This window comes from Miniopterus schreibersii, assembly GCF_964146895.1.
Source record: "Miniopterus schreibersii genome assembly, chromosome: 12".
Classification (NCBI taxonomy): Eukaryota; Metazoa; Chordata; class Mammalia; order Chiroptera; family Miniopteridae; genus Miniopterus; species Miniopterus schreibersii.
In genome coordinates, this window is record NC_138112.1 from 34,897,872 (window position 1) to 34,921,300 (window position 23,429).

Consider the following 23,429-nt stretch of genomic DNA (forward strand, 5'->3'; position numbering starts at 1 on the left):
CAAACAGGTTTCACTTCCTGTATAAGGACTTCCCAGTCCATGCTAAAACAGTCCTATTCCAGTCTCCACATCACTTTGTACAGATGGCTTCTAATGAATTTTCTGAGTATGCCACTCCATTACTCACTGGTTAATCTGACAAAAATGGGGACCAAATCCATTCTGAGTCTCAAACAGCATTAAGGATACTGTCAACAGAACTCCAAGAAACAGGATGAGCTCAATCTGCAGAATTGACTTCAATCATACCCAAGGGCCTTGACCAAACCAGCTGGAAAAACAAACAACAAAATGAACACCCATAAGCCATCAATAAGTCATCAAGGTCTACCTTAGAAAGTCAGATGGTATTCTCTACTTTCTGTATTAACCTTGTACCTGCCTGAGGTATTAATTCAGGTATAGCAGGAGGCACTGGCTATTACACACTATCTTGGCCCACAAAGAAGTTGAGAACAATTCTATCATCCATAACCATACTGGCCAGTGAGTTGAGGCTCACCTGAATGTATTCCAGGGCTAAGGTGGTATCACTGATGGCTTCAGCTAAAGTCGAACAAATTCCATATCAACATTTCTAATAGAATGACCCTTAAGATAGGGATAACCTCCTGCAGAGTGTGCATAAATGAGTCAGCACCCCTCCAGAAAGTTCCTCCGTATAATCAAGGGTACTCTTGTTATGGAGCAATCTCCACAGTCACTTGATGACAGCATGATCTACTGGTGATGCTTCCCTAAACGCCTGGAAGTTGCTTAAGACCTCCCTATGGTGCAAGACACCATATTTTCAGAGAGAAAGGCAAGTTTGTGCCTGGCTTCCACACAGGATATCCTGTGTATATCCTGGGGCATATATGATGCTCCTGTTTACAATTATTGGGGCCTCCCAAATCATTCAGGGAATACAGGTTGACAGTGTCCCTAATGTGGCCTCATGGCCACTGGTAGGCCTCAGAGCTCCCAGTTCACTTAGAATAATTGAAACTAGTCCTTATTTTGGAACGACTGCCCAATGGCAGCTAGTTCATTCAACCTGTCCTTTATATTCACCCACCAGCCAGGTGGCATTTGTCCATCCTGTAGGATAACTAATAGCTACAAGAAAGAGGGATGGGAGGGTCTGAAAGTTGTGATGTGTTTTGCATGGAAGTATAGGAGCTGAAATGCTAAATTTCTGAGTCTTCTCAGTAGATCAAAGGAAGTGGCTATCAAATTTCAGTCAGAGTCATCTGGTGGGGGATGGCAAAACCAGTAATCAGTCAAATTTAAAGAGCTTGCAACAGTTTGGGGAGTTTTACTATGACATTCTTCTGAGAGGAAACCTCAAGGGGTGACTCTTTTTCCAAATGTTATATCTAGGACCATGTCAAACCAACAAAAGAGTCCAGGTGGCTAAACCAGAATTAAATGTATATACTTAAGGCCTCCTTTTGGCTAAGGTGCCACCTGGAGGGTGTGACAGCCATGCTGGCCTAGTGATGCTGTTAGGGCAAAGAAAACATCATACCCAGCAACAGTCAAGGCAGCAGAATATTGAATTTCCAAAATAAATCTATTCAGTACTCCCCAGTCCCTCATTCAGATCATTAATCAGTAAGCAACAATAATTAATTTGTCTTGTCTTGACTGGAATACAGGATCCCTGTATTTGATTAATCATTATTGTAGATATGTCTGAGGGCATTTCTGGATAAGATTACCATTTGAATCAGTGCTTCTCAGTAAAGCAGAGTGCCCTCCATAATGTTGGTGGGCTTCATCCAATCTGTTGGAGGCCAGAATAGAGCAGAAGTCGGGTAAGGTCGAATTCACTCTCTGCCTGTTTGCAAGCTAGAACATCAGTCTTCTGCCGCTGGACTAGAACTTACACCAAATTTTCCTGGTTCTCAGGCGTTCTGACTCAGACTGAAATTATATATGCCATTGGGTCTCCAGGTTCTCCAGCTTAAGACAGCAGATCATGGGACCTTTTTAGCCTCCATAGTCATGAGCCCATTCCTTATAATAAGTCTCTTTAAATATATATATATACACATACCTTATTTGTTGTGTTTCTTTGGAGAACCCTAACATTGCAGTCAAGAGGAAGTGATTACTTTCTGGGGACAGCCACGTTTAGTGACCAAACTGCCTTACTAAGATGCATTGACCAGGATGTGGTTAGAGAGGTAGAGTCATAAATCTTCTGAGTACATTTTTTTAGTAGGCTGTTCCAACAGTCAACAATACTAGACGTCTGCGGATGGAAGAGTGGAAGGTCCATCAAATACCTTGACTGTCAGCCCACTAAGTGGCTAAGTGGCTTTTGCAGTAACAGTTGCAACCACTGTCAGACTGAATGTTGTCAACATAACCAAAAACACCAGACATGTTAGTTTGAAGACCAAAATAGTGTGGTTGGGAGTTGACTGAACTAGAAAAGCAACACTAACCTGAAAAAATGTCAAGTGGTGAGGTACTACTGATAACCTTGAGGGAGCCAAAGGTCTGATACAGTCAAATAGCCAAGAGGGGGTGGTGGCCATGCCCTGTGCTATGTGGCCTCATTCATGGCTAGACAAACAGCACTTTTGACAGGAATCACAGTCTGGCATGCAGCAGTAGCTTCTGCATCAGAAATGTGTTTTACTTTGTGCCCAGACTGCAATGATGGGTGTAATGCCACATCTGATATGATGATGGATCCAGGCAACAGTGGGGGCATCCTGAGTGGTACAGGCTCCATCAGCAGCAGCTTGATTCCAGTTGGTCTCATCAAACAACTGCCCCCACTGTGAGCATCTACATGAGTGACCCAGACAGTTCAATTAATAGCTGGAATTCATTTCTAGTTTGTGGTCCCAAAGAAGAGTCTTTGTTCTGATAGTCTATAGTCTTCCAAGTGGAATACTCAGGGCTCATGACAGATTGCCTCTTCCAACAATTTCTCCTTCTCCAGTGGGTCATCTTTAATAGCATCATAAACCAAAATCCAGGCACTGAATGTTTTTTAAAAATATGTTTTTATTGATTTGAGAGAAAGGGAGAGGGAGAGATAGAAACACCAATGGGAGTCATTGATTGGCTGCCTCCTGCATGCACTCTACTAAGGATCAAGCCCACAACCCAGGCATGTTCCCTGACCAGGAATCAAACTGTGATCTCCTGGTTCATAGGTTGACACTCAACCACTGAGCCACGCCGGACAGGCCACTGAGTATTATTCAATATTCATCAAGGGTTTCCCAGAAGTTTGTCAAAGGGAACAGCAGCAGCCAAGGCCCACTGCAAAAAAATTCTGAGATGTTTACTTGTCTCTAAATGGATCTAAGGTTGACATGATCGAATATAGGATAGGGTTGACTATAAGACAGCCCAATAGTTGCCATTCTTCCTTAACAAGCACCTTGCACCTGAATCCCTGCTCTTCCAAGCAAACCAGCCCACATTCTAACAATTCACCTGGTTTCTGCCCACAGAAGTCAGAATTACTCTCTTTCATGCTTCTGTAGGTGTGTGTCCCGGTAACTGCTATCTGAAGGAAGGAACCTACTGCCCACCCAGGATGAATATTAGTGTTGATTATTAAGGTAGTTGTAGTTAGAGGAGTCATCCGAGCACATGTGCTTTCAGGCTGGGCTGTTAAGAATATTCATTTAATAATACAAAAGACTCTCAGTGGGGACAGAATACATTCTACAAAAAATATTGTGATATTAGAGGTTTTCCCAGATGATTTCCATCAGGGAGACAAGGTTTGGAGCAGGAAGTGGGGTGTCTAGCCAGAGGTAGAGATAAGGTAGAGAAAGGACTCTGAACTGAGGAAGAACTTGGATCCAGAGAAACATACAACTTGTGTGTATTTGAAGGCACTTTGAAATTTTTCCATTCCCTAAAAAGCACCAAATATACATTAACAGCTAAAATTTGCAAATAATGAAAAACATTAGCTATCTTTCCCCACTCTCCTCAGTTGTCGTTATTTTGGAAGACCTGAGTCCATCCTAGGCAGGTGTGAGGAACTGAGAGACAGAAGGAAAATATGATGGATGTCGTGATGGGAGGGGTGCTGCAGGCCTACCAAAGAGGGTATAGAGCAGCCCAGCAACATTCAAAACAGGCTAGAGGGACCACTTAGTTGACATAGGTATCAAAAGCCAGCCAGAGGCACTCTGCAGCCTCACAAACTGCAACCATGCTGAGGTGTGAGCGTGTTCAAGTGAGGGGAAACTGTCCTAAAATACCACAAGTGCAGGGTTGGGGTGGGGGTGGATGACCAAGTCCAACACAGCGCCACTAACCCACTTTTCAGCAAATTGGTATTGCCTACACTGGTATCTAAAGTCAGAGAAAAATCTTAAGAGATCAATGCAGCCTAAGAAATCTCAAAGTGAGGTTTATGAGCAGATTTAAAAGATTACAGCACTCAAATTCTTTGTAATATAAGGGATGTTTTGTATGCAGGTATTTCTGGGGGGTAAGAAGCCTTCATAATCTCAAAAGGATACATTATCTAAACCCTCTTTGACAGGTTCAGACACTAAGTCCTAGGGAAGGAATGAGATTTGCCCAAGGTCACAAATTAGAATAAAGCTAGAAACAACCCAGGTGTCCTGTCTCTCACTTGAGAACCTATTCTTTCCCCCTCTCTGCCAAACCCATTCCTCCCTTGGAATAGCAAAAAGCTAGAAACAAATGAGCATATCTATCAACAGGGAAAAAGTTAAATTAAAAATATTTCTACTAGAGAATGTTATGTAGCTATTAAAAGTGAGTCTGACATATATACTGACAGGGAAAGTATCTAAAAATATTAAGTTAAACAAACTATAGAACATATTTCAATATAATTCAATTTTTGGTAAAAAAAAAAAACAAAACAAAAAAAACACACAAAAAAAGTGAAGCTCCCAGGTTTCTGAAGAGCCAAGACTTTACCTTAAGATCACAAGATTTCATAGCATTACATAGTATTGGTAGCATTTCCAAATGCACTGCCTCTGTAATTTTCTCATTTCCTTCAATAAGAGGTAAAAGTAGTAAAACAAACAGCGAGGGTACATGTTTATATATGTATACATGTTCATACATGTAAAGAAAAAGGTACACCCAGTGTACAAGACTCCAAGAAATCACCTTGGAGAAGGTTATTCCCTACCTGCCCAACAGTCACTCCTGCACTGTGAAAATACGATGATTCAACTACACTCTTTCAAAAGCTTCTAGTAGCTGACAGAATAGAACCATCATCTAAAAACGGGAGTGGAGGAGAGGGGACCTTAGCAGCTCAGAGAATTACATGACTTACCCCAGGTTGACAGAAATAAAACTCCCACCCAGTGATGTTCCACAGCCCCCTGGGTGTGGCACTGGATAGGGCAACACTCCCAAGTCAAAGAGCAAAATGCAATAAGCGTGATGTCTTATAATGTGAATATGGCTTTAGGTACCAGGTCCAGCCAGAAGTGTACTTTTGTAAGGATAGAGGAAAAATATCCCTATAGGTCACAGGATCTAGGCGAGTGCCCAGCTCTTCTCTCACCACAGTAGGAAAATACTGGAAAAGAAGATGGTCATGATTTTGGAGGCAGACTACCCAGGTTTAAATCCCAGCTCTATGACTGTGTGACAAATTATCCAACCTTTGTGCCTCAGTTCCCTCAAGCTATAAAATGGGGATAATAATAGGACCTACTTCTTAGGATTGTTGTGAGCATTACTGAGCTAATGCATGTAAGGTACTTAGAACACTACCTGACACTAAGTGTAATTGTTGTTATCACTGGGAAGTTACCAATTCCTCACAACAAGTTCTCAGGGGTCTCTGACCAGTAAGACAGGCAAGAAAAGAAAGAAACCTACAGTAGAGTAAGACTGTTAACACTTGCTGCTCTGTTCCTTTCATCAAAACTATCCATCAAAAACTCCATTTTTTCACATCTTCTTTCCTTTTATTGAAAAAAATTTTAGAAAATGGCAGTTAATAAAGGACACAAACAAATCAGCAAATCAACAGGGACATACTACTGAAAATCACAGACAATATAAAACTAAAAATGTCATTGGCTTGTTTAATTGGTTAAGAGCACACAAAATGTAACAGGCAAGAGGTCTGTTTTAAACAAATTAAAAAGCTGTTTTTTCCCCCAATTCGCCCAAGTCAGATATATACACACCACAAAAATATGGTGTGTGAAGATGTACACAAGAAATGGTATTCTGTATTAAGGGAAACAGCTACTGAAACAGGAATTAACACAATAAAGTCAGCAACAAATTAGCAATCTTAAAAACTGAGTCTTAAAACGCTGCATGGCATAAAGCTATACTATACTGCTAGATATGAAGGCGGGTCCATTCAGTTTTTAGCAAAAATGCTTTTCCAGAAAAGCAAATGAAAACAGCATAATCAACAGACCAAGGAGGCTACAGCTGGCTAACAGAGCTATAATTTCTCATATCTCAGATAGAAAATCCTATTTATCCACAATGGATTAAATTTCAGGACAAAACAGGAACATTTAACATATTTTACTTTGCTTCTTTCCTTCTCACCCCCTAATTCCACATGATCTTGCAAAAAAATGGCTGCTTTTAGAAAGGGCTATTTTATTTTTCTTTCTGTGGCAAGACTGTCATGGAGCCTGGATATTTCAGGCTCATATGCATCCATGACCAGTGTCCCGCTGTGGTCAAAAAACTTAGCAATTGACTTGGTGAACTCAGCTTCCCGCTGCTGCTTTGTTCTCCCGCTGATGAAGGTCAGCTTCAGAGTGTATTTGTCATCGAACCTAAGTAAAGATAATATATCAAAACCAAACACAGAGATTCAACCAGTAACAGAGCACCAAGTATTTTCGAAAAACAGAGATGAGAGGCCCACAAAACGATTTATTCTGTAAAAACAAAACAAAAAATCAGGGGCTCCTAACTGCCTTCAAGATACACATTCTGATTCATAGGTGTTGCTTTGTGTACCTGATTTAATTACTGTGTACCTCCTTTACCCTGTCATAGACTGTTAAGCTATATGGAACATCTCTCACCTCTGGACTTTATTACTTATTATGCTAGAAGGGTCTTCCTAGTAGACACTTCTCCCCAATTTCTACTGACTGGTTCCCATCTGTTAATACAAGGGCAGGGGTGGAGAATCTTTTTTCTGCCAAGGGCCATTTGGGTATTTATAACATCATTTGTGGGCAATACAAAATTATCAACTTAAAAATTAGCTATGAAAAAAGCTCCTAGATATACTGAATTTCAAGTCCCGCCCGTGGTTGCCTTGGCAGGGCCAGACCAAATGATTTCATGGGTCGAACTCTCCCCACCCCTGTACTAGGGCATAAACTTCTTTGAAAAAGCCTTCCCAAACTCGCTGAGATGTCTCTCCTTTGTCCACCACAGCACCATCAATCAGTAGTCAAATACTGAGTGCCTATTATTTGCCAGGTTCAATGACAGGCTCCCATGCTATCAACGAAATTACCTACTGAAACAATGTTTGTGTATTTGTATTCTTCACTGGACTCAGATTCTTGAGGGCAAAAATGTTGTCTTACTTGTATTGTTCTTAGCTTGGCACTTGCTGGGCAATCACATTTTTATAAATAAATGAAGAACCCTTGTTTTCATAGATGTTCCTCAATTCCAGGCTGCTCAGCTCTTATGTTCTGTAATCAATCTAGCTCCAGGTTCTACCCTGATCCCAAACCAGGGATGTCTTTTACTCCATGAACTCGAGAGATTCTTTAGCTACACCTTAAGGTATCTTGAAGGTCTTTACTATCTCCACCCATTCAAAGTTTATAACATCAATCTCTGGTAGGCTGTCATTCCTCCCCAATCCTCACCTATTTCTGCCTCCATTTAATTAGGGCATATTCAGTGGATTGTCAGGCTGGTATTACCTTAAGAAGGAGCAGTTGTCTGAGCCTGTTTCTACACATATAAAATAGGAAAACTATCACCTACTTTTCAGGATCACTGTCATGGTTAAAATAGTGCCTATCATTAACCGGTGCTGGAAAAAAATCATAACTCAATAAACTGTCATCTAGCCAGATACTCCCAACCTGGATAGCTAGAAGTGAAGGTCCTTGAACTATTTTCAAGACCTCAAATTTTTTTCTCAAGCTCTGACCAACTGCTGCTGATACGACAGCAATATTTGGACTTTTGGACCCACTTCCATTGGCAGTTCCACGGCTTTGATGGCAGAACAGGATCTGATGAGTTGTGATCTAATGCATTTTAGAAATAGTTAATCACTAACTCAATAAATATTTTATTCAGCCCCAACTGTGCAAGCCAGGCAGTTTTAGATGCTAAGGATATACAGCAGTGAGTACAATAGACAAAACTCTGCCTTTGGGACTTTTAGTGTATGTAAAAAAACCAATGATGAAATAAAAAATACAATGTTTCTTTTAAATATGATAGGTAGAAAAGACTTCGCCAAGCTGATGTTTGAGCAGAGCCCTAAAGAAGGTACGAAAACAAGCTACCTGAAAAAACAATATTCCAGGCAGAGAAAACAGCAAATGCAAAGGTCCTGAGGCAAAATGCCTGGAATGTATGAAGAACAGAAAAGAGACCAATGAGAAAGAACGTAATGGAGTGGGAGAGGACAAAAGCCACAGGAGATGGGGGGGGGGGGTATGTTTGCACATGTGTGTGGGTGCAGAAAATAGATAAATGTGATTTCTAAACTATGCTTAAGATTTTAGATTTTTTTTCTATGAGTGAGGGTGTTGAGCAGAGGATTGAGTTGATCTGCCTTAAGTTTTAAAACGATCACTCTGCCTGTTGTACTGGGAACAGATTATGAGCAGGGAGAGCAGCTACAGAGGTCCATTACAACATTATTACAGTAACCTAATTGAGAGATGATGGTAGCAGTGGAGACGGGCAGTGGTCAGACTGAATATATTTAGAAGGTAGAGCTGACAGGATATGTTAGAAGGACTGAGAGAGAGAAGTCAAAATGATTCCAGAGTTCTGGTCTAAGTAATTAGAAGGATGGAGTTGCCACTTATTGAGATGGGAAAAGCAGGTTTAAATAAAGGATAGCAGAGTTATGTTTTAGATGTATTAATTTTGAGGTGCTCATTAGGATCCAGTGTCAAATAGAAAGCTGGGATATATCTGGAGTTCAGAGTAGAAGGCTAGGATGAAAATTCAGTTTTAAAGATTTTCATCATATAGATGGTATTTAAAATCTTGAAAGTCTAGTAAGATTACACCTAGTGAGTGAATATAGAGAAGACGTGCTAGGAACAAGCACTGGTCGCATTTCAAATTTAGAGAAAGGGAAAAATGAAGAATTACAAAAGAGACTAAGGAACAGACATTAAAGTAAGAAGAAAATGAGAAGACTATGGTATCCCAGAAGCCTAGTTATAAAAAAGGAAAGTGTAACAAGGAGAGAATGACCCGCTGTGTCAAATGCTGCTGATAGGTCAAGTACAATGAGGAAAGAGAAGTGAAGACAAGAGCAGATCAGGAGATAACGGGAGAAGGAGAAAGGGGGATCAGAGAAATGAGAACACTGTGCGAGGAGATTAAAGGGAAAGAAAACTTTTTAGTTGAGAGAAATTATAGCTTGTTTGTATGCCAGAAAGAATAATTAAGCAGAAGGAGAAACATCAAGTCGATGATAATGGGTAAGAATCTAGTGGACAAATGGAGAGGCGGCATCAGATGGGAACTTAGAAAGGCAGAATATGTTGAGCAGGTAATGATGGGAGACTTCTGGTTGCTTCCCTCTTCTCAGGAACAAAAAAGCCTGAAAGGAAAGGTGCAGAAGGGGGAGAGGAGTTTGAAGACAACAGAAGGTATGAAAAATTCTCTAGGAGTAACTGGACTATATAAATGTCATGGAATCTAAGCTGGGTAAGGAGGAAGTGAGAGGAAGAGGGACAGTGAAAAGGTGGCAGGATCAATGGATGTCCATGGGGCTGAAGAACTATTAGGACAAGAGAACTACAAGGAGATAAACTAGAAAAATAGGAAGCAGTGGTCAGAGAATGGGATACTTAAAACTGAAATTATTGAAGGTAATTAGTTATCAGTAATAGCAAGGTCTAGTGTATGCTCAGGGAGATAAGAGCTTAAGACTTGGCAGAAAACGACATAATCAGAAAAGAAGTAAAACTGAGAGCCCAAAGTACTGGAATAATCATCCACTAGGATAATGAATCACCAAGACTTCTAGAAAGAGGTATGTTACAGACAGTGCCATTGAACCAGGAGCTTTCTTCAAGGAAAGAGAAGTGGGGATATTTAACTGCAATCAGAAGGAAAAGAGGTGGCATATTTCCTCTCCACAGGCACCAACAATGTAGCTGTTGGTAAAAATCAGCAGGGGATATGGAAAAATCGGAACTCTCATACAATGTTAGTGGGATTGTAAAATGGTGCAGCTGTTTTTGAAAACAACCTGGCAGTTCCTCAAGCAATTTAAAAAGAGTTACCATTTGATCCAGCAATTCCTCTCCTAGGTAAACTACCTAAGAAAGGAAAACGCATGTCCATACAAAAACATACATAAATGTTTAGAACAGCATTATTCGTTAACAGCCAAAGGTGGAAAAATTCAAATGTCCATCAACTAATAAATGGATAAGCAAAAAGTGGTATATATGCAGAACATTTTTCAGCATAAAAAGGAGTTAAATACTGAAACATGCTACACTATGGATGAACCTTGAAAACATTAGTCAAAGTGAAAGAAGCCTGTGACATACAAAAATCACGTATTATATGATTCATTCACATGAAATATCCCAAACAGGAAAATCTATAGTGACAGAAGGATTAGTGGTCACTTAAGGTTGTGGGGAATGAGGGGAAAAGGAGATGATAACTAAAGGGTACAGGCTTTCTTTTTGAGGTGATGAAAATGTTCTAAAGTTGCAAATATCTGTACATACACTAGCAACCATTGAACTGTATACACTTTAAATGGGTTAACTATATGGTATGTGAATTATATTTCAATAAAGCTGTTTAAAAAACATATGTCAGAACAAAAATAATGAAATCAAGATGTTGTTAGGGTCTTGAATTCTGCAGCTCTGCTTCAGTGGCCTGGCACAAGGTATAGATTTAGGGTGGCTGAGCCCAAAAGGACAGCTAGGAGCCCTGCCAGGAGGAGATAAGAACTCAGCTGCCACATCGGAAGGAAGGTCTGCTCCTCCTCACAGGAATCTCAACAAGTTGGTAATGAGAGACTTTTTGGCACTGATACTGTACTTACCCTCATATTTGTGAATAACTATACTTGTAACTTGAGAGCCTACTATATGCTAAAAACTATACCATGTGTTTTTAGGATTGTAACAAAGAACATGAATTCTGCTCTGGCTGGTGTGGCTCAGTTGGTTGGGCATCATCCCAAGCACCAAAAGGTTGACAGTTCAATTCCCAGTTAGGGCACATGCCCCGGTTGTGGGCTCAATCCCTAGTTGGGGGCATGGAGAAGGCAGCTGACTGATTCCCCCCATCTCAAACACACACAAAAATCAATTAAAAAAATCTTAAAAAGAACATGAATTCTGGGCTCAGGTATGGGCTAGAATACCTGCTAGAATTCACTTTTGAGCTGTATGACCCCGAAAGAATTAATCGAACTCTTTGAGCCTGTGTTCTTATTTTAAAAATGGGTTGTTCTAAGGGTTTATATGAGATAAGGCACTTGGCACAATATCCACTATATGCTCAACAGAAATTTGCTATTATTATAACTAGTATCTCATCTTCTCAACAACTCTACAAGCCATTTTACCCCCTGCTAAAGCTCAAATAGTCTATATGACATATCAAAAGACACACAGCTGACGGAGATGAGCTGGAATTTGAACCCTATTCTGGATACCTAGAAAGACCTCAGTTGTCAGCTGGACAAATTTATACCCACTGCCAGTCAGAATCAGATTGAATTGCCCTTCTCTGAGTTGTGTGGTACACTGCTTCAGAGATTCCTGATTGCACAGAGTACAGTCAGAATCATAGAATAAACGGAAGCTAATGGGATTCTTCAAAGATAACTGACTTCACACCTTTGGCCTTTATAATTCTGCACCCCAAATGACTGTTAATTAGCCACAAGGAAAAAGAGAATCATTCTTCATTCTTCCACCAAAGTATTTTCTCCCAGAGTTTATCCTCAAAGCATATCTGTGATAATGCAAGCTGAGAATTGCAATGCTCAGAAAAACTTTCTAGATCATTCATACCCCTTTCTTCATTTACATGACTAGTTCTATAATCTGCATAGAGTAGGTATACAATAGTCTGTTGCTAATAATGACTCAACACCCAGGGAAAAGCCAACACCAGGATTTAAGAATCTGTGAGGATAGTCATACCTTTTGAGACTGGAGGACAGTTGCCAAATATCATCAGGATCCATCCCTGTAGGATCTTTCCTGTGGGCCACGAGAAAGATGCTCTTCTCCTTATATGAGGTATAAATGGTCAGGATCCCCATCATCACAAAATAGGTTCGAATAAAGTTAAGGGGTAAACATACAAACATGTACACAAAAGAGAACTGACACAAATTGACAAGCAAGGGCTTCAAAAACTACCAAAGAGTTTTGTCTTGCTCCAAAAACACTGAAAATTTAGCTATTTCATTTTCATCCTTACGTTTATGTACCGAGAGAAGCCAGGCTCTCTCAGGTTAGAAGACTTCAAGGGGGAATACTTCCAAAGGGAAAAAAGGAAAAAGGTACAGGGCATAAACCAGCTCTCACCTTTTCTGTTCAAGGATAGCATGTATAAGAATATCCTATTACCTAGTTTGTCAATACTGTGCTTATTTCCTCTATAAAATACAAAACTAATCATCACAGTGGACTTGACCAAGCTCAATCAATTTCAAGGGTAATTAAAAGAGAAGATAAGTGACTTCAGATTAGCTTACTATAAGAACAATTACTTCCTATATACATAGAACTTATTATATTCTGTTTTTGCCAGTTTTAACTACCATTTTGAGAACCTACTGCATGCCAGAAATTGGCATAAGAGCTCTGTATACATTGTGTAACTTAAGTTTTATGACAGTAAGAGGCAGGAAAGTATAGTGCAAAGTGTATGGGCTTTGGAGTGAGGCAGTCCTAGATCTGAATTCTGGCTTTTAACAATGTAATCTTGATACATTACTTCCTTCCCCAAGGCTTGTCACCTCTAAACTGGGGAAAATGCTGACTTTCTAAAATTGTCATGAGATTTAGAGATGATATATTTTTAAGTGTCTAGCACAGAGAAGACATTTATAATAATAGTCACTACTATTATATATAAAACTGATGATTATAAAAATGGCAAGATCTTATTTTGCTATAAATAAATGTAACCAAAAAAAAATAAAATTCCATCAAAGTAGTTAGTTCTCTTGGGTGAACATATTTTCTAATAATGTTGCTCTCATTTTTCAAACCTCTTTGGAACTACTTTGGGAGCTGTCTCCAGAACCTATGGGGTATTCTTTTGAACTGCCTTAACAGTGAAAATTTTCATAATGGGATGATTTGGAGGTGCCAAGTCTGGGAACTATAATTTGGGAACAATCTGGATAATACCATTTTTTATCAGGACTAGCTTTATTAAATGGCTTGCTAAATACCTTTGAAGAAAAATTTCCAAAGTGGAGATTTTAGAAATATTTCAGGTTGTGGCAACACTGTTAAGAAAAGTAAACTGCCTATCAAAATGATAAGTCTGAGTATATATTACCCATATTTATAAATGAGCAGCATTCAAACAATCTCAAAAAAGTTAAGTTCTTATTAGCACAAGATCACAAAACAGCTTGGACTTCAAACCCACGTTTCTCTAGCTCTAGAATAGGTTCTTATTTCCACTGTTACACAAGCCACACCTATACCTCATGCTCAGTAACTCCCAGTTCAGTCCCTCAGCTTTAAGAAAATCTGATCCTTTCCCAATATACTGGAATGAGTGGCTTGAAGCAACCTGGTCTAAATGGAGAAGTTCTGGACTAGATTGTCACTATTACTGTGTTTTGTTATCAGGTGCTCACACTTGGATTATAACAATTTCTATTAATAACTAAATAGAATTAAAGGTAAAATAACCATAACCATATTAAATCTAAAATATCAGTTATCATTACTAGATAAATTTACAGATTCCCAGTGATAATTGTTAAATTCAGATTAAAGTTTGTTTTTTGTAGGGAGCAGGGAGGTTATCAGTAGAAATTTTAAAATAGTCACTAGAAAACAAACCTGAGTACAAATAAAGGATATGATATGACGCACAAAGCCAAAACAGGCTTGGACTCTGGAAAGGGGTGCATATAATCCCAAATCAAAGCCACTATGGCAAAGAAACAGGAGATGGTACAGATGGTGAGGCGACCGTCAATTAGACCAAAATTCTCCACATACTTGTATTTTTCCAGAAGTACCTAGTAAGAAGAACAAGGAATCAAGCTAGCAGGAATGCTTCCTTCCTAAAACCTGCTTTTATTCTTAATTTCCATGATAAAAGCTACACTGGAGTCATATAAATTACCAAGTAGATCTCTAATCAGAATTTTACCACTCCAAGCAAAACTACTCAAGCTGTTTACAATAGAGCCCAAAGAAAAAGTTCATCAATTTCTCATACATTTTTTAAAATCCTCAACTTATTCCCCAGGATGAAGCTAAAAATTTTCTTTTCCCTTTTTAAATGGAGAGATGACCAATCATGGATGAATGTTTTATATTCCCCCAACCTTCTTGGCTCTTGGCTAATTAACCTAAAAAACAACAGATTAACAGCTTTCTGAAATTGAAACCTTAGAGAATCTGAGGAGGGGCTTGAGTATTTTAACACAGGCTCCCCGACATACACTGTGAGGATTTTAGAAATTACTTTTGGCTCAATTCCTAACTTTGAAAACTAAGGGCATTCCAAGTCACAGAAGAAAAAGATCCTGCAGATGAGTCATAAGCTGTACACATGCTAACAGACCCCCACCTCACGAAAGTACCTTTTTGGCAGAATCATCCAAAGAATTTTTCACAGCTGATCCATCCCATTTGTCAATTTTTACAGGCTTATCATCAATCTTCCACTGTAAAACAAATAGAAGAGTTGTGCATCGAGAGATACGGCATCTTAGTGAAAGCAAAATAAACTACTTCCTTAAGAACATCCTTAAGTATCATCATTTACTCTTTCTCTTCTGATGCTGGACAGCTACAAGCCAAAACACTTAGAAATGAAGGTGAAGGAGACTAGGGTCACTAGAATCAGGTGGTACTCATGATGTTGCCTGTCTCCATGGTGAGAAGTGAAAATCTATATGCCCAAAACCAGAACACTTACATGGGCTACAGAGACTACAGTGTGAACTCACATATCCCATCGCTGTTCTACCTAAATCTGAGTATAGAAAAGATCTCCAATTGGTCATCCTTTCATTCTGTGACCACAAAACTCAGAAAATATATATCCATGGACAGTAACAAAATGAGGAAGGTCTCCTTTAATATATCTTTGTAAGCTAACAACTTTTAGTTTTACCTGCATATCTTAACTATAGGAAAAGAGCAAATCCAGTGTAGTCTGTTGGAAAAAACATTTTGAATTAAAAACCAAGTTAAATCACCAGTGAGTTGTGACTTCTGGATAAACCCTGCTTCAATTTCCCTCATCTACAGAGGTTGAGAAAGGTTACCAAATACTGTGCTACCTAGAGGCAAGTGATTCTCTCACACACGGTTGGCAGAAATTGACAATGGTACAACACCTAGAGAAAATAATTTAGCACCTTGGATTCAACTTCCCACTTCTGTGAATTTTTCCACATCCACAGATGTGAAATAATATACAAGGCTATAAACATAGTAGCATTTATAACAGTAATTACTATATACTTATCACATATAAAATATAAATATATATTAGATATATAAGTGGAGATGGCACATAGGCAGTTGGACATACAAGTCTAGGGCTCAGAGAGGTCCAGGTTGGAAATATAATTGTGGAAGTCTTCAACTTATAGATGATATTTAAGCTATGACACTGGGTATCTCTTTGGGATGAGTGTAGATAGAGGAGAGAGCCAGAGGCTTGCTAATATTTACAGGCCAAGAAGATGATAAATAAGTAAATAAATAAATAAATAAATAGAGACCAGTGAAGGAGGAAGAAAACCAGGAGCAGGTAGTGTTCTTAAAGTCACATAAAGAAAATATTTCAAGAAAGTAGTGATCGCCGGGCCGGGCGTGGCTCAGTGGTTAAGCGTTGATCCTAGGATCCTAGGATCAGGGGTCGATTCCCGGTCAGGGCACATGCCCGGGTTGTGGGCTGCAGCCGATCAATGACTCTCTCATTGCTGATGTTTCTATCTCTCTCTCTCCCTCTCCTTTCCTCTCTCTCTGAAATCAATACAGATATATTTAAAAAAAAAAAAAGAAAGAAAAAGTGATCAATGAGTCAAATACTACTGAAAGGTCAAGTAATATGAAAAACTACTATTCAGATTTGACAAAAGAAAGGTCACAGCAGAGAAATGGTGCGGACAAAAGCCAAAAAAAAAGGACCTGGGCAAATGGAAGTTATTAACTTCTGTGATATCACTGAGTTACATAATGGAGAATAAGCAATTAATAATAATATTAATAATATGAAACTTCAAAGGTTACTCAATAAACACTGTAGAGATTCTTAAAAAGCGTTTAAAATATAATTCATACACTACAAAACTCACCATTTTTAAATGTGCAATTCAGTCGTTTTTTAATTATACTCATAAGGTTGTACAACTATCACCACTATCTAATTCCAGAATACATTTATCACCCTAAAAAGAAACCCTATACCCATAAGCAGTCACTCCTCTCCCACCTGCCCTCCTGCCCTGACAACCACTAATTTACTTTTTGTCTTCATGGATTTGTCTTTTCTGGACATTTCATATACTACATGGAATCATACAGCCTTTTGTGACTGGCTTCTCTCACTGAACATAATGTTTTGAAGGTTCATCCATGTTGTAACAAGTATCAATATTTCATTCCTTTTCATAGCCAAATATTCTATTGCATGGATATACAATATTTTGTTTATCCATACAACTGTCAATGGATACTTGGGTTGCATCTGCCTTTTGGTTATTGTGAATAATGTTGCTATGATAATTTGCATACATGTTTTTGTGTAGACTTACATTTTCAGTTCTCTTGGGTTTATACCTAGAAGTGGAATATGTCGAGTCATATGGTAACTCTATGCTTAACTTTCTGAGGAACTAACACACTGATTCCCAAAGTGGTTACCCACCAGCAATGTAAGAGGGTTCCAATTTCTCCACATCCTCACCAACAGTGTTTTTTTTATCATAGCCATACTAGTGGGTGTGAAATGGTATCTCATTGTGGTTTTGATCTGCATTTCTCTAATGACTATCTGTTGAGCATCTTTTCATGTGTTTATTGGCCATCTGTATATCTTCTGTGGAGAAATGTCTATTCACATCTTTTATACTTATTAAAATCCGGCTGTCTTCTTAGTATTGAGTCATAAGATTATATAGTCTAAATGGTAGACCCTTATTAGATATATGATTTACGAACATTTTTTCTCATTCTGTAAACTGTCTTTTCACTTTCTTAATAGTGTCTTTTGACACAAAAATGTTTTTAAAGTTTTGAGATACTATTAAAGTTTAGTTTGCAACACAATGTTAAAAAGCCAGCACCTTGTTTAAACACACACACACACACACACACACACTCTCTCTCTCTCTCTCTCTCTCTCTCTCTCTCTCTCTCTCTCTCTCTCTCTCTCTCATAGTAATGCCATAAAACTGTTCATTATCTTTGTCAGAGCTGGGTCAAGATATATGCATATCACCCAGAAGTCTGGCAAACTAAGATACCATCACTGACAGTAAAAGAGGATATACATGACCTGTCTACGGAAACATGGTTGGTAGGTGACAAAGCCAAGGCTTAAGCCCAAATCTTTCAATCTCAAAACAGATGTTCTTTCCGCAACTACATTAGCGAGATTATGGCCTGCTCCAGAATGAGAGGCAATGTACTAAGTCAGATAAGAGAAATGGATGAAGAACTGGGGAAGCCAGGTTCTGGATTGTTACTAACTTACTAGGTGGTCTTGGGCAAGTTGCTTCTCTTCCCCTCTCCAACCGTGTCCATGCTTATAAAATGAAGAAGCTGGACGGATGAGCTTCAAGGTCTCTTCATTACAAACATTTTAAAGAAAACACTATTGATCAAGCAGAATACTTAATAAACAAACAAACAAACTTAAAATGTCAGAACCAGAAGAGATTTAAAGTCACCTAGGACAGCAGTTCTCAACCCGGAAGTAACTGTTAAAATGTAGAGGAAATAAATAGCTATGTATGAAAACATGCAGATGTCTAGGCCCCATCTCCAGAGAATCTGATTCAAGTCTGGGATGAGGTCTAGAAATCTGTATTTTTAACTAGGACCCCAAGGGGTTCTGATACAGAGAGTCTCCATGTCATGTTATTAAAAATATTTACCTAAGCAAGCTAAAGCCCAGAATAACTGCTAGTTAGCAGTAGCTATATGTATTTTGTTGAGTACTTACTATGTGCCAGACACCACCTTTTAAGATAAATACTAGCTGGGCGGCATGGATCGTGGTCCGATTCCCGGTCAGGGCACATGCCTGGGTTATGGGCTCAATCCCCAGTAAGGGGCATGCAGGAGGCAGCCGATCAATGACTCTCTCATCATTGTTTCTATCTCTCTCTCTCTCCCTCTCCCTCTCCCTCTCCTGTGCTCTCTCTGAAATAAAGATGTATTTTTTAAAAAAAGAAAAAGATAAATACTATAATTATCACCACTTTGCAGACGAAGAAACAGATACAAACAGATTTACTAACTTGCCCAAGAACATACCTGGTAAGTGGCAGACAGAATTCAAAGATAGACAGATGGCCTGGCTCCAGAGCCTCTGTTCTCAACTACTAAAAGTTCCACTTTAAGATTAAGCTGCCAGTCCAGCCAGGAGACAGAAATCCAGCTATGAGGTTAAAAGGGTCTGGATACAGCTTCCAGAAAGCATGGTTTAATACCACATTTTAATAGCCGAAACAATTTTAATAGCCAAAACAAATCCAGTCAGGAGACAGAAAGGATTTGGATGTAGTTTCTAGAAAGAATGATTTAATATAATATATTAATTTTAATAGCCAAAACAAATTAAGCAAGCAACTTTTCTTATAGCCTGCTATGTAGAACAAAATGCTTTGAGGTATTCTGGGCAAAATAACTTACTGCAATGATTTAAGTTATTCTGTGATGGAGTTTAGATTATATTTTCATACCTATTTTTAAGATCAGGAAACTAGAATTGCTTTGTGTTCTTAAAGTCAGTTTCATAGGAACAGAAATTCACATCTGCTTAGGGAAAGCTATAAGCACATTTGCATCTCTTTATTACATTTGTTTATGACAAGTGAAATTACAGCTGGAGGATATAAAATAAAAACCCTCCAAAAAAATCAAGACATATCAAATTAAAGAGACTGTAAGGTAATAGCCTCTCATTCCCACAGAACAAAACTTTCTCTATTCATTCATATCCTGCCCTGAGAATAACATTTTCCCCCCCGATGTTCTCTTCCATAATACCCTGAGTTGTCAGACTACTAGAGGCACCATCTTCTAAGGCTGTTTCTGAAGACTGAGGTGGCAGATCTGAAGTTTTTTCTCTGTTTAATTCAGTACTGCAAGTACTTATTCCAGAACCTCTCATGGGAAAATGGACAAATTCAAATTGGTATAACAATACAAGACAGTATGTCACATTAAGTGACAGCTTAATTCCCATGTATCAAAATACTACAGAATTCAGAGGGGAACAATTCAATATAAGGCAAAAATGAAGTTTTCCCAAAAAAGTATCTCAACAGCTCTTTGCTTAGTTCTGTCTCACTTCTTGGTTAATTCTGCCAAGTGCTCCTTTGTGAGGCCTTTTTATCTATTTCTTCTACTCAAGTCAGGGGTTCTCATCACCTTGTCCTTCTATTATTATAACCCTTTACAAAGAACATTTACCAATATTATACAATTTAACATTTACAATAAGCCTGTAATATGCATATATGGGCATCCACAATGTTTATATAAGGAAATTTAAGTTCAGTAGTACCAAGTAACTTTATCCAAGGCCATGTAGATTTTAACATGCTGCACTAGAACTTAAACTTGTCTTTCTTTTTACATTAAACCCTATATACTACTATAGTATACAGCTTTATTAGAAGGCTTTTAATCTTTACCTCTCCAGAACTATCTGAATAATTTTCTTAAAACCACTTTAGTCTCAAAAACCTTCAACAGCTTTCTGCTCCTACTTCAAGCAATCCACGCACTCTTCAATCTTGTTACTACAAGTTTCTTAGAGAACGATCCAGCTCACTATCTGAGAAACATCAGGCACTATCTGTGTACCTTTGCTCAAGGACATTAACTGGTGTATGCCTTCCCTCTCCTCCCCCCCCCAAAATAAGGTTCCAGCTCCTCTCAATTAGATCTCAGGGATCATTTTCTCTCTCTCATTTGAACTTCTGTAAAAAGTACACAACTAAATACACCAAACACTTCTATGTTTAATATTCTGGGTACCCCATGTCCTACAGTCAGCAATACTGAGTACTTTCTGACAGGAGGATTCTCGAGTTATTCCTCTGCCATCACACATTTGTATTAGACACTATAGGTTACAGTGATCATTAATGTATATCATCTCATTTGATTCTCCCCAAAACCCTAACACTTCAGATGAAAAGAGGGAGGCTTAGTGAGGTTAACAAAGCATTCATACTGTTTGAAAGTAGCGGAGCTACTTCAAAGCCCAAATCTTATGAACCCCAAATCCAGGATCTTTCAATAACACAGTGATGCCATATACTTTTCAGTAAGCAAAATGCCCATCCTTAACGTTTGCTGGTGATACTCCAAATAGAGGAAAGAGCAAGAGCAGTCAATGGGATAGGAAGAGCACAGGCTGTAAGGTGCTCACTCAGAAGGAAGGCAGGATTTGTGTATGAAAATGACCATCAATTCCCAACACTTTCACATGTTTTGGAGCAATTTACCATTCCAACCCCCAGAACACATTCCAGTCCCTTAAAAAGGGTTAAGAGTGTGAGAACTGTGCAATTCAAAACCAATGACACTCAAAGAGAAGCAAATGATCAGGACCCCTCAATATGACCATGTACTCATTTCTTAAGCATCTACCATGTGCTAGGCACAGGGAAGTCTGAAAGCTGTTTTCAATTAAAGTAAAAAATCCTGACTATTTACTATATTAAAGACCCCAAGCTTAACACTTCTCATCAAACTGGCCCAGGGCGCCACAATGAGAGAACCGAAAGGGACTTTAGGGTGCATTAAGGCTAAATCCCTCCTTTCACAGATGAGAACACAGACATAGGGAAAACAAGCATATTTCAAGGTCACACAGCTAATTAATTAGAGGCAGAACCAGTACCAGCACGCAGATCTCTATGCCATTGTTTCTTCCAAGATGCTATGCTATGCTATACAAAAGGAAAAGAAGGGCCCACCCAAGAACAGAGTTTTTCTTTTCTTTTCTTTTAAATCTTTGTTGCTAGGACCACAGTTTTTTGTTTTTTTTTAAATGGATGGGTGGAGGGGGACATGGGCAAGAAGGAACAAGCAGCAAACTCGTGAATTAGATTCACCGAGAGCGCTTGGAGGCAGAAACAGGAGGAAAGGGGGGAGGGCGTGAAGATGGCGAGAGAAAAGATAAATCTTAAAGGTTTGCCTGCCAGCCCAGCAGGGGCAGTCAATAAGTTCAGTATTCGGGGTATCTGTGATCAAACGCCTAGAAACTTCAGAAAGCAAAAGGCTAAGGAGCAGTCTGGAATCCGTAGCGATACGCAAGGGTGGTAGTCGTGGAGAGGGGTTTGGGGACTACTGACTTCCAGCAGCAGTTTCATTCCTTCGGGATTCAGTTTTTACCCATCGGTGAAATGGGCGCTTTCAACTGTAGCCCCCAGCACCACCGAGGAAAAGGGACGGCCGCACTGAAACATGGAAATAATCAAGTTATCCTAAGAAGCTGTGGTTGACCAGCACTAAGGACCAGGAACACTTCCAAGAAGGAAAGAAGACCTAAGAGGAAAGAGCCCGGGTCTGAGGTGTGGAGAGAGCGGGCTGTAAGCTCCCACAAGCTCCCCATGGTGGCCCAAACCAGGACTCCCCCCAGAAACCTCTGAAGGGGGGTGGGGATGGGAAGGTGGACTCGCCGCCTCCTGGGCCTCCACTGGCCTGGACTGTCCCCCAGAACTGGCTCCTCACCTTATCCAACAAGCCGCTCCGGCCACTGCCTGTCCCGCAGCTAGGGCCACCGCCAGAGCCACTACCGCCTCCGCCACCACCAGTTCTCCCGCCCTGTGCAGCCGTCGCCATCTTGCCTGTCTGTGCGTCTCCCTCCCACCCCTACTTGTCCGAAGCCGATTGGCTGAAGCCCACGGCGTGTCGCGCCGCGCAGAGTCCATCGGGATTCGTAGTTCGCAGCTGGCTGACGTCGGGTTGCCTTCAGAAGTGGCCGCGGGGCTTGCCGGGATTTGTAGTAGTTAGAAGCCCCGGCAACCGGCTGCTGCCCAGAAGGCTGGCCGCCGCGTCGCGGTTACTAAGGAGTGGAGAAGGTAGTGGCAGGCGCCACCGTGGAGCGACTCCGAAATCCCCGTGAGGCTCGCAGGCGCGCATCCCGCCTGACCAGGAGGTCTACCCCTCCTACTCCTCGGAGGCGGAAGCGACGCCGGAGGCCGGTGCGGCTGGAAACTTAGTTTGCGTGAGGGGTTAGAGTCTCCCCCGCCCCAAAAGTAGAATTTCCGAAGGGGCGGCCGGAGCTCGTTCTTCATCCGTTTCTAGGCCTGTTAAAGCGCTTACCAGTTATTCTCACGGGTGACTGTCGTCTTAGCCCTTAGTAATGTTTTCGTGTTATAGAAAACTCATTCACTGACTACTGTCTGCCAGGCAGTGTCCTATGTGTATTTACTTATTTTTTATGTAAGTATAGTTGGTGTATAACAGTATATTAGTTTCCGGCGTATAATATAGTGATTCGACATTTATGTACCGCCGTACAATGTGATCACCACACTAAATCTAGTAATCATCTGTCACTGAGCAAACATCACAATATTATTGACTGTACTTTCCTTCACTTTTTTCACCTGTCCCCCTGGCTTCCTCCCCTCTGGCAGCCATCAGTTTGATCTCTATTTCTATGAGTCTGTTTTTGTTTTGTTTTGTTTGTTTTATTTTATATTTTTATATTACACATAGAGTGAAATCATACTGTTTGTCTTTCTCTGACTTACTTCACTTAGGAACATACCTTCTAGGTTCCATCCATGTTGTCACAAATGACAAGAATTC

General features: G+C 39.8%; 1 protein-coding gene across 1 annotated transcript; it reads right to left on the reverse strand.

Annotated features, from left to right (window-relative positions):
* Nucleotides 1-6,027: 6,027 nt before the first annotated feature.
* SPCS2 (signal peptidase complex subunit 2) lies at nucleotides 6,028-22,494 on the reverse strand. The gene is made up of 5 exons (XM_081153703.1): nucleotides 22,344-22,494; nucleotides 14,996-15,079; nucleotides 14,265-14,425; nucleotides 12,354-12,488; nucleotides 6,028-6,773 (listed from the first exon to the last, which is right to left on the reverse strand). Exons 1-5 carry the CDS (start codon nucleotides 22,452-22,454, stop codon nucleotides 6,587-6,589), a joined length of 678 nt encoding a protein of 225 aa, XP_081009829.1. The 5' UTR covers nucleotides 22,455-22,494; the 3' UTR covers nucleotides 6,028-6,586.
* Nucleotides 22,495-23,429: the final 935 nt, after the last annotated feature.